This window comes from Coniophora puteana, assembly GCF_000271625.1.
Source record: "Coniophora puteana RWD-64-598 SS2 unplaced genomic scaffold CONPUscaffold_1, whole genome shotgun sequence".
Taxonomy (NCBI): domain Eukaryota; kingdom Fungi; phylum Basidiomycota; class Agaricomycetes; order Boletales; family Coniophoraceae; genus Coniophora; species Coniophora puteana.
Genome location: NW_006913053.1, coordinates 1,952,433 through 1,964,751, shown reverse-complemented (window position 1 = coordinate 1,964,751; position 12,319 = coordinate 1,952,433). Strand labels below are relative to the sequence as shown.

General features: G+C 49.1%; 2 protein-coding genes across 2 annotated transcripts; both read left to right on the top strand.

The window, feature by feature from the left end:
- Positions 1-8,352: 8,352 nt before the first annotated feature.
- Positions 8,353-9,447, top strand: CONPUDRAFT_45404 (peptidase A1; the record flags this gene model as incomplete). Its single annotated transcript, XM_007764327.1, has 3 exons — positions 8,353-8,449; positions 8,509-9,162; positions 9,215-9,447. Coding segments are annotated over 3 exons (984 nt in total), but the record flags the coding sequence as incomplete, so codon positions are not given.
- A 667-nt stretch (positions 9,448-10,114) lies between these two features.
- On the top strand, positions 10,115-12,260 carry CONPUDRAFT_86507 (cytochrome P450; the record flags this gene model as incomplete). The annotated part of the gene is made up of 10 exons (XM_007765107.1): positions 10,115-10,192; positions 10,254-10,572; positions 10,626-10,812; positions 10,864-10,993; positions 11,046-11,078; positions 11,133-11,203; positions 11,256-11,403; positions 11,454-11,529; positions 11,587-12,003; positions 12,067-12,260. The coding sequence occupies 10 exons, from the start codon at positions 10,115-10,117 to the stop codon at positions 12,258-12,260; spliced, it is 1,653 nt and encodes a 550-aa protein (XP_007763297.1).
- Between the last annotated feature and the right edge of the window lie 59 nt (positions 12,261-12,319).

Sequence of the window (12,319 nt, the reverse complement as noted above, 5' to 3'; positions counted from 1 at the left end):
GGGGAAGCCGCCGATTGCGCTTCTAGTCGATTCTCGACTACTTTTATACTAAACAGAATTATATACATTTCTAGGAGACTTCTCCTTAATGAATAATAGGGTTTCCGCAGTATAGGGCTTGGTTTGCCATCGAAGCTCCGGCAGGAGCCTCTATTTATTCTCGGAGCTTACGCGCAGTCACTACTGCAGGATCTCAAATCCAATACTCCCCCTCAAACCTAGCCCGTGCCTTACTCGGTTTCGCAAACACAAGTATTCCTGGCTGGCAATCTCGGTTTGAGCTTTTCCATGGCAACTATTGCCTTATCTTTATTACTTCACGCTTTTTCGCGTTTATTCTCTGGTTATCTTCGCACTTTGTATAGCTAACTTAATAGCACAATTTAACACATTGTTATTCAGTATTTTCAGAACATTTAATGTATATTTCTGCGTGTGTTGACTTAGCAATGGCCAGTTGCTTTTCAAGTCTTCACTCTCGCACTTTTATTATTGTTTTTCGTTTTAGGATCCGCTATGTAATAACATAGATATACTTTTACTTCGAAGGGTTTATTTATAAGCGGTGAGCGCTTGTTTTAATATTGTATGAGTTCAGGTTTTGACTTGTATAGGTGTATGTCCTTTTCCCGATTAGGTCACGCGAGTGCATCGTTGAAAACCTAGTTTATATTGTTTCGTAGATGTTTGTAGAAGTTAAGTATGGTTTGAGGTATGATTGATCGAGTTTAACTGTATCAAACTGATATTTATTTCGTTTTTGATATTCTATACCGCCAAGTTTGACGCTGTTCTAAGTCTCGTTTTATTTATGGGTTGATATTCTATACAGCCAAGTTTGGCGCTGTTCTAAGTCTCGTTTTATTTATGTGGGTTATGGCGCGGAATCTACCGCTGACTCCCCCTCGCGCCAATCATCCGGCTTGGGGAATCTTATTTCAGAGTTTGAAAATATAGATTTTGTTTTTGTATCTGGTGGTCGTATTTGTGGAGGTCTTTACTTCTGAGTTACTGCTTAAAGCAGGTTTTGTTTCTTTTTAGGTCACGGAGCATTACGGTCAAGAGAAATGTTATGGATATGTTTCAATATCGGTCTTAGTCTTTGATGTTTTCGAGTACAGTATGTTTTGTCGGAGTTTGAATTTCCATGCCCTTTTCGGCGTTTACTCACAACTTGATCCCTTTTCTGGAAGATCATTCGTCTCGTTGGTCGGTTTTATTTACCTGGTCTCTGAGGTCTTTTATTAACCTTTTTATGGCTATCAAGTCACGCTTGTGAAGGCGGAGCAATGTCTGAGTTTAAACAAGTGCCACTTTCGGCGTTTAGTCTGATTATCATTGTTATTTATTGTTTTATTTCTAGGCATGGCCTCCGGCCCATTGCCTTCTTCTGTTAATATTCGGTTGGGGTTTATGTTATACTTCTTAGGTAATATCTTTGTCCGCTTTCGAAGCGTCGTAGTTTTTGTCTGAGTTTGGTTGTACATGTCTGAGTTTATATAGTTGCCATTTTCGGCACTCATATTCGGTCTCAGTTTCAATTATTGCTTATTTCAGCACATAATATAGTAGTCTTGCTCCCCCTCGCAGCGAACACAGCTCGGAGGGTCGGACTTATGAGTCTCGGCCATACTTTCTGTTATATTATGCAGTAGTTTTATGTTGTTTAAGAGCTTATGTGATTTTAGGTATGCTTTGTTCTTTTTCGTAAGCAGATCATTTTCTCTTTCTCGGAGATTGGTGTACACTGGGTTTATTTATATTTCATTCGTTCTTTGACTGGGTCGCGCGGCGCGTCGGCAAGTTTTCTGTATTTATGAAGCAAAGCTTAAGTTATAGTTTAGACGTCTGCTGAAGTTTTCGGCCTTGTACAGGTTCTGTCTCGATCTCACTCAGCCTGCCTGGTATTTTATATATTTTATTCGCAAATATTATTACATCATCAACCCATCCGGCCATATTCTGGACCGCCGCAGGGGATGTTTGAATATAAGTGCGTGAGTCTGGCTTTCGCCATTCTCGTATGGAGTGTCTGAGTCCAAATGCGGATGCACGTGATATGTCGCTGGTGCCGTTTTCGGGCATGGCGCGTACATGGTGCGGGGATATGTGGCAAGCGAGGGGAGAGCAAATCGATGAAGGGCAGATATATGCGAGCTTGAGCGCGGGGCTCATAACCACTTGGGAATCACGCTCAGATGGGGGGAAGCCGCCGATTGCGCTTCTAGTCGATTCTCGACTACTTTTATACTAAACAGAATTATATACATTTCTAGGAGACTTCTCCTTAATGAATAATAGGGTTTCCGCAGTATAGGGCTTGGTTTGCCATCGAAGCTCCGGCAGGAGCCTCTATTTATTCTCGGAGCTTACGCGCAGTCACTACTGCAGGATCTCAAATCCAATACTGCGGGCATTTTTGCGGGGATCTTCAACGACGGTTTCTCCTCTGTCGGTACCTGCTTCTGGGGCTTGGAGTTGATCTGGCCGGGTGAGCGGGATGTGACAGAAGAAGTTGCGCGAGAAGATGGCAGATGGCCAGGTGGACGCATGGTCCCTGAACCACTAACCATGTTTGTCGAAGAAGACGAGGGCTGGTATGGAGGGGTGGGCAAGCGCGACGCTGACGACTGAGGTGCTGAAATAGGAAATGCCGGTGAGTGGGACAAGAAATCTAGTGCCAATAAAGTAAGGAAACGGAGAATTTGAAGACGCACAACCTGAGCTAGACGCTTTGTGGAAACGCGCCGGTACCCTAATTGCCGTCTTTGTTGAGTGCTCAAGCTCATTGTCCGACTCAGAGGATTCATCAGCCTCATCAGACTCCATAGTACAGCCTGGTCAGATGAGACATGAGATCAGCTGCTGCCGCTGCTGGGGGAAGACGCTCGTGTGAGGCGAGGTCCATTGGCAGAGGGAGACACGAAGAGGGAGGTGACCCGTGGAAAAGCGAATGCAAGGCGTCTGCATAATATATGTCGGTGAGCGTGCATTCCAATCTCTCTCTTCATCCTTGTCACCTTGTCACCCTAGCTTCTCTTGCATGCCAACCTCTCTCTTCACCCTCGTCACCTCTAGCTTCTCCCGTTGCCATTGACTTCTCTTCTCCCGAGACTCCCGAGGTGTTGTCGAAGCGGTGTATCTTCATACTCCGACACACAATGTTGGGACTTCAGCGCTTCAGCTTCATTGATCATTGACGTCATCAACCCTAGCACTGTAATTGCTGCCACCTGACTGGGACCACTGTCTTCAAGCGGATGTGACCAATGTTGAGATGGAATTGGAGGACTCGGAAGACGAGCAACTACACTTGGACATCACAAGTACTTGCATGTTATAAACAAATATACCAGCTACATTCACTATGAAAAGTGATTGATGCAAAATTTGCACTACAGGTACCCAAATCGATTGATTTGCAGCAAATTGGTGCAAATCAGATTTGGGTACCTGACAGAGCAATGCGAATTTTGTGACTTCGCGGAGTGGGGCGCGATTGTGGCATCGGCTGTGCTGATGGGAATCAATGACTAAGCGTGGACACTTATGACGCACTCGAATTCTCCCATCTCCCGCGTCCCACCTCCATCGTTCTCTTTGCGTCCCCTTACCGTTCCATCAGTCACCGGTCACCATCGCTTCCGTGCCCGTACATCGTGCCAGTGTGCTCTTCAAACCATAATGGTAAGTGCTTTGCTCTCGCTACCCGCCTGATGCATGTGCTGACGCTGCCCTCTCCCAGTCTTAGAACATTTCGCCACTGCCGCACTAAAGTAAGTACCCCATACTTTACTTGTCATATACACGCTGCCCTAATCTGCCCTGTGCTTACTACCAACGTGTTGTTGGTGCCTTACCCGCCCCCTCCCCGGTCTATCCTACCTCCCACCTCTCCCTGTTCCCACTTTTCCCCGCCTTCCCTGGGCATTATGTGCTACCCATGCCATGGTGTACTGTATTTAGAACCACGCCCTGTATTGTAGTCAATATCCCAATATATCGTTGTGTGCTTAAGTTACGCTGTGCGAACCCGTGAATACCGGTTCATCGATATCCAAGGGCAAGCTGTAAAGGGCTTATGCGAGCTAATTTGCACTAAAATGTGGCAAATTTTGCACTTTGAGTACCTAAAATCGATAAGCAAAATCTTAACTTTTTCCGGCAAAATTTGCAACTTGGTTTATAGCAAAATTTGCATTACTGTAAGCAAAAATTGCACTGAAAAGAGGCAAATTTCACGCGTAAACAGTGCAAATGAGTAATGCAAAATTCACATCATTCAAATCCTACAGTGATTACTGACTACTAGGTATAGCTAAGAGCAGAATGTGCACACACCAATGCATGCACACGTCGAGTGCATGTCGCAGCGTGCATGCTGGTTAGCATTAGCCGTGCACCCCAGAGCACATGCCGATGTTTTTGTCGTGCGTGTCAGCATCTGGTTGTGCTGGTTCGTGGTGCGGCTGCGTATGCTGTGTGCTTTGCACGCATTGCGCACGTTGTGCAACTTTGCACGTTGTGCGACTTTGCACGTTGTGCGCTTTGATTTTTAGAAAGGCGTCGTTTAAACTCCCGCCGTTCCTCTGCCAGGTCGCAACGCCGACAGCGTATGCTGGCGCGCGAGTTCGCTCTTCTTATTGACCTGTGCGCGGAGAGCGAGGGAGGCGAGGACTGACGGAGAAGCTGCCTTGACCAGAGCAGATGTCCGCCAAGCCTCCGCCTGTATGTGGCTCTCCTCAGGTATGCGACAACAGCGAGGGTGCGGTGAGGAGAGGAGGGAGGAAACAGAGGCGAGTGGAATTATGTCCAAATGCTTGGCGTGAACCGTCGGCACTGGTCCCGAAATGCGCGACTTAAGCCCCTGAGCACTTTGGGCCGGCGCGAGCTTTGAAAACACGGTGTTCTGTATCGTCCGAATACCACCATTGATGACATAACAATGAGGGCCTATAATACGTCGTATTTAATGAGGAATAATTACGACGCTCTATAATATAGGTAGCTAATTTGACAAGACTCTATAATATATGAAATTATACCGTGCAAATCACTAGGCGTCTACATTGAATACGACTCTTTGGGTGACCGTCTATAGTTGGCTATATTACATAGCATTCCTACAGTGCGTGTCTATAATTCTCTGTCAGACCGAGCGTTATAATATAGTGCCCGAGTCCAGCCTCATAATGTTCTCTTTCTCACGATGGGCCTCTATCGTAGCCCATAGTGACGATCGTAAGTACGCTCACATCATAATACTCATAATTTTTCCCCACTTTCTGTGATGGGCAATGGCTGCGACGGCCCTTAAGCTTACACTCCAGGGCTGTTCAACATAATCATGCCATCAGCCATTTTTCAAAGGGGACCGAGGCATCGTAGGTCCATCATCTCTTGATCGTCTTTACAGTAAAGCAACCAGTCAGAGCGACTATCTTGGTAGTATTGTGAACTTCATCTGCATCATCGTGCTGTAGTTAGGGTTTGCCAGGAGGACGCGGTTTGATTTGGAAAGTCGCGAGTCGGATCAGTGTCTGCCGAGTCAACTCAGGGGTTCAGTCGCTTAGCTGCGCTTCAAGTGTCAAAGCTAAGATCTGCTCGTAATGTCCTTTGCCACAGCTTGGAGTAGATTTGTCTAATGTTATTTCTAATATCTTTGGTAAAATGTGCAGTTATCACAAGAGAAACAGGTAAGGAATGGCATGGGCGCGTCAAAAAAACCCCAATATGAAGGAGAATCTACCAACCAGCCTGGCAGTTGAAGTGCTCCAAATACTGTGTTTTTGGAATTCAAGTAGTAAACTTATGAGCCATCCTCTGAAAGACATTCCAAGCGTTTTTGACCTCAATCTTGAGGGTAAAAATTGGGGTAAAAATTCTGCAAAAATAGCATTGGTTCCTGGCCAGCTGGACACCTGATCATGAAGGGTTTACATAAATAGTAGTTTCAAAATTTCGAGTCTGGTTATCCTGTACAGAATTGACGTCCACCGATATTGCAAAGATTTGACATCATTACTTATATGAATCTAGAAAAATGACATTAGGACTTGCTCCCAAAGGCATGCTCTTTTCACGCTACATCCTAATGTGATGCTTGTTCCAATACTCTTTAAACCTAGTATTCAACTCTTCTTGACATGATGAAAATCGGTTTGATCCAGTAAAATAAGGCTCTGTTGTACGCATAATACAGTACATTATTCGGTCAAGCTTCAGTTTCCCAAGCTTTGTCATTCCCTGGACCTTCCGCCAAAGCCCACTGAAGCCTCGGAGTACTTTTCGATATTCAAGTTAATACGAATTGCAGGCCGGTAGCTTTTCTCTCATTGAGGGTTTTTAATGCACCGTTCCGTAGCTTTTATTAGCTTCTCTTGTAACCATCAACGTTCAAGTTCTATCTAGAAACATATCTCCGAGACACAGACAAAATCGAGCTCAAAGCGTCTCTACTTTTCGAGTTGAAGCTAAGCCCGCCAGTTACCCGGAATGGATTGCGTGGGATTTTGACTCGGCAGACACCATTCCGCGACTCGCGACTTTCCAAATCAAACCGCGTCCTCCTAGCAAACCCTATGTAATGCACAATTTTACGCAGGTTGGGATGACTGAAACAACTGAATGCATAACCTCGCGCGCTTGTGTGATGTTAAGCGGCTAATTCCGTCGGTGTGAACAATTACCTCCGTCGTCTTTGATGTTGTCCCCTGATAGGTTACAGCCATCTAGCGCTTGCACGAAGAGTACTAGTCATGCATCTTCAACTTCCTGCTCCATACGGACAAACCATTTTCAGCCTCGCCGATATTGAAGGGTGGGCAATCATGCCCACCCTCCTAGGCTCGCCCGCCCATTCGATTAGTCGACATGTGTAATGTGTTCCTAGCAGAGTGGTGAGTCAGCCGAGGTCGTAACTCCAAAAAGTCAAGTGAGTCGGCCAGGATCGATATGCTTGTCCACGTCGACACATGGAAGGGCTTTTACTTTTGTCTTGGATGAGTCAAGGCTTTGCTACCGGGGAATCGCCTGCCGGTGCGCTGCTGCCTCACTCTCTCGTTAGCCCAAATGTCGTTGTGTTCCTAACAGTACCTAACTGTATGCAGCGTGATGCGTTATCACTGCTTGTCCGCGTGCTCGAAACGAGGTGGCGACCTCTTCTTCGTCCTCAGGTTCATCGCGCAATGGCCTTATCGCACTGTATCAGCGCCTATATGTTACTGCCGCCTCCCAGGTCTTGAAATGTGCTCGGAGCGGGAGTTAGCATGTTTTAAACTCAAAAATTTCCAAGCTATCACAGCGCTGTTGTCTTGAATATGTGATGGTTTCCTTCTGCTAAGAGCATTCTGGACAACGGAGGCATATTCGTGCAATGCGCCTCCATAACCTACTCGGCATATACCCCAGGTTTCCTCGGTATTGCTCGGGGCCAGCCGATCAAAGCCACATGGGTCGATTTTACGGAAATCAATGACCTCCCAGTGGTACCTGACAATTGCTGGCATAGCATACCCATCGTGCGCTAACGTTTGCCAGCTTGGATCCTGAAGTTGGACATTGCGCGCGTTCGCGCTCGCTGGTTTGCAACAGGCTGGCGTCTTGGTCTGCCAGAACGCAGGTCATGGGACGATCCGCGTCGAGGATCTGCACATAGAAATAAATCGGGGTGCTTCGTTATCACCTTTCACATATAGGTCATTGCTTGCCAATGGTCAAGTGGGCCACGAAGACACAGTAAGGCGTAAGGCCACCACGTGCCTTGCCCGTCGCCTTGTTGAACGATCATGTCTAGACGTCGAGCATCCGCATGCTTGCCGTGGTTCAGTGCCCTGGCCGTGCGGACGCGCTGATGCAATCCTGTTTGATTTTTCCAGAGATAGTCCAACATATGGCCATTGGCTCCAGAGGGCTCGCTGTGCGCTTCCGTGTGTGTAGCGAGGCGTCCTGAGGCCTACAAAGTCGCGATCCCTCTTGGCATTCCTGTCTCTTCAGCAGATCGCTTCTGTCCTGCCTCACCTAGCCTCTCACCCTTCTTCCTATTCCTTCGACTCCTCGACTATCATGCGCTTCACTCTTGCCACCGTCATTGCCGCTCTTCCTTTCCTCGTTGAGGCTATGCCCACGCCCGATGCTAGCGTGCACATTCCCATCGCAAAGCGCTCGACTCTCGTTCGCGAGGGTGTCGTCGTCAAGGACAGTCTGGTTGCTCATCTCAACCACGTGAAGGCGTACGTATCCTCACTCACTCTCTTATTCGCGGTGTGGTGCTGATAACTTAGCTACAGTAAGTACCAGCGTGGTTTTGAGGCATACCAGCGCAACGCTGGCAAGGCTCTCCCCGCGGCCGCAGCCAAGCGGGCTCAGGGCACCGACAAACTTACTGACGATAGCTCTGAGCTTTGGTATGGCTCCATCTCTGTTGGCACCCCTGCCACGACCTTCACCGGTGAGCCCTTCATTCCCATGTTGACCGATAGTGGGCGCTGACTTTGTGTGTGTGTGAAGTCGACTTCGACACTGGCTCGTCCGATCTTTTCCTCCCCGGGCCCAGCTGCGGCTCCACCTGCTCCGGCCACTCGAAGTACAACCCCTCCTCTTCCTCGACCGCCAAGAGCCTTGGAGAGTCGTTCTCACTCGAATACGGTGATGGCTCGACCGTGTCGGGCACCCAGTACACCGACACTGTCTCCATTGCCGGTCTTACCGTGACTGGTCAAACTCTTGGTGCCGCCAAGACGTACTCGACGGGCTTCGAGTCGTCCCAGTTCCCCGCTGACGGTTTGATGGGCATGGCCTTCCAGTCCATCTCGGACTACAACGCTTCGCCTGTATTCCAGACTCTCGTCTCGCAGGGCAAGACCACCTCACCCGTCTTCGGCTTCAAGCTCACCTCATCTGGTGCCGGCTTGACCATCGGCGGAGTCGACAGCTCGGCGTACACTGGCAAATTCCATTACACCGACGTTACCCAAGAGGGTTACTGGCAGGTCACGACCGATTCGGTCAACGTCGACGACCAGGCAATCCAGTCTAGCATCGCCTCGGTTGTGGACAGCGGCACAACGCTCATTGTCGCACCTACCGACGATGTCCAGAACTTCTATGAGCAGATTGGTGGACAGGATGCCTCGAGCACTGTCGGCGAGGGCTTCTACACTCGTGCGTACTCTCTTGCATTTATAAACCTCAGGATGCTAATAGCTCGCGACAGTCCCTTGCGACAACTTCCCTTCCGCCTCGGTGTCCATTGCCGGCACGACCATCGACATCTCGTCGACGTTCAACCTCGGTCAAGTCAGTGAAGGTTCGAGCGATTGTGTTGGTGCCCTCGCTGGTCAAGACACCCCTGACAACCTCTGGATTCTTGGCGACGTGTTCATGTCGAACACCTACACTGAGTTCGACTACGGCAACAGCCGTGTTGGCTTCGCCACCCTTGCTTAAGCGCAAGCATGATGTGATGGATCATTGTAGGAAAGGGAACTTTGGGTAGCAAGAATAGCTGTTTAAAACGCTTCTGGTGACGTGCTTGGACGATTTTTATAGGATCTTCACGATAGACACGGAAGAACGCTAAGCTTATGATTACGTGTATTGTTTCGTGCGGATTTCTTACCACCCTGCGTGTTTTGTCAATGATTGACCCAAGATCTGGACAGCTTGGCTTGACATCATGTAGACGTGCTTGCTTTTTGCTCAAGAGAAATCCAAACGTTTGCCTTTAACCGCCCAAGACGATGTTGTGTTAATAAAACGTTATGAAGACAGCGTTAGGAAGTTCCTAAAATGAGTCAGGAACGTGGCTAAAAGAAGCGTTAATCAGCGAGATGATCGAATCATCGCATCAAACCGAACTCCATTTGTACTGCCGCCCATGGCCGCGCTCTGCCGCGCTACACCGTATGTTACGGTCGTTATCAGCATGGACTACAACGTGCTACTACAGGCCCCGCCGTCGGACGATCAAACTCTCCGAACGACGCTGCACGCTCTACATAACACTCTCTGCGCCCCACTGGCCTTGCTCATTCACGACTGGGAGGGTCTCACTGACGCTGGAGACGTGTGCTAGGAAAGTATCCTCCTGACTAGCCGGGACAAGACTTCCGCCATGGCGACACCTGTAAATGAGGCGCATACCGCCTTCTTGAATGGTATCAATTCATGGGCTTTCTCTCTCTCCGCCCTGGTAAGCGTCATTTCATTAGCACACCTGCTCTGAGCTATCTTCTAACCTGCGTTTTCGTCAGACAATATGGTGGCTCTGCCATCGTCGGAGCTGGCCCATGAGCGTCATCTTCTCCTACATACTCGCAACTGCAGCGTTCGCCAGTAAACGCGCAGACCTTAATATGCTGCGCGCCGCTGGCTATTTCTTTGCACATTTTCTAACTCTCGGGCTCGTAGTGATCGTCTACCGTCTTTCGCCGTTCCATCCTCTTGCTGCTTTCCCTGGACCCCTGCTCTTCAAGGTTGCGGATCTCAGGTTGTTTTTCAGCGTCCTCCAAGGATACAGGTACCTGGAGATAGACGCCATGCATAAGCAGTACGGTGACGTTGTGCGCATCGGTACGTCTCACCGCTGGTTCTTCCGATGGAACCCCCAGACCGACACGATGCAGGGCCCAACAAGCTGTCCTGGCTTTCGCTCGGTGTGCAGCACCAGTTCTACAAGGGGTCCAAGAGTTTGGACAAGAGTCTCTCGTACCGTGTACCCGATCGCTCCTTCATCGGCCTATTCTTTATGGAGGATCGCGAGGAGCACGCCGTGAGGCGATCTATGTGGGCGCCTGCATTCTCGCAAAACATGTGAGTCTGGCCAGTCGCTCGCGCTCTATTCAACTCATGCCAGTGTCGCAGGATGGACCGCTACTGGCCTATACTCTGGCGTAGTGTCACAGAGTTCATGGAATGTGTGGAAAGGCGTGTGGACAGTAGGGGGATTATAGACATTACCAGCGCGTTGCAGCATTGGTCATTTGACTTCAATGTACGTAAAGACCTCGCATTGCATACCATCGTCTCTGACTTTGCTCTTATAGATTTACTTCATTTTCGGAAATCACAGCTATGATGTGCGTTTTGTATCGCATTCATAGTTTAGACCCAACCAGCTGACTCCTTTACAGAGTATGATGGTAAACGGTGATCCACGAAAGCTCGTCGAAACCGGACAGGAGGCAACCGTGCAATTTGAAGCGTAAGTCACTATTGACTCTGCCGCTGAACGGTACGTGCTGATGGTACTCTAGTTTGGGGGACGTGCCTTGGCTGCTGCACATCCTGTGGTATCTCCCTCTTCCCAACCCAATGTTTGTCTTGAACAACTTCGCCCTCGAGATGATCCGAAAGCGAAAGAGTCTTGGAACGCCTGACCCTCCTGATCTCTGTTCTTACCTGGTGGGTCTTGCACTTCACGTCTTTTGAAAATAAACTAAGCCATAAATCAGCTCGGTGAAGACGGTAAACATGAAGGCCTCAATGAGCAAGAGCTGGTAGCTGAGACTGCGTTCGCGATCCAAGCAGGTACGTCACGCACAGTACTTACATCTTCAGCACCTTACCTTACCCGTCTGAACAAAGGTGGTGACACAAGTGCAGCCGTTCTTAATTTTGGCTTCTACCACCTCATCACGAATCCCGAAGCATACAAGAAACTCCAAGCCGAACTCGACGAAGCATTCCCGGACGCCGACTCCGACGAAATCACGCCGCAGAAACTCGCGAGCCTACCCTACCTCAACGCAGTTGTCAAGGAACAGCTCAGACTCAGCACGCCCTTTGGGCAGATGCCACGCGTCATCCCTGGCGACGGCCTCGTCCTCGAAGGGCGCTTCGTTCCCGGCGGCACAATCGTTGGGTCGCCGACATACGCCATGAATGTCACAGAGAAATACTGGTCTCCGGACCCGCTGAAGTTCCGTCCTGAGCGGTGGTTGCCCGGCGGACTCGGGCCAGGGTCCATCACGGACGAGAACGCGTTGTCGTCGTTCCAGTTCGGTGAGCAAATATCACTTGTGAATTGTTGCTCCTCCTTGCTGACCTATGGATCCGCCCTATCAGGTCCCTTCGGTTGCCTTGGCAAGGCTTACGCCATTCGCGAACTGCTCCTGATGAACGTGCGGTTTTTGCTCGCATACGATGTCGCGCTGGCACCCGGTTACGACGGTGAAGAGTTCGTTCGGAAGGTGGTGAACATGAAAACGACGATCTTTAGGAAGAAGCTGCTCCTACAGGTCAGGAAGCGCCGTCGATAATCACACAATATTGTCGAAGGACATCAACCTCATGATATCTATCAATGAATCTACTTGCC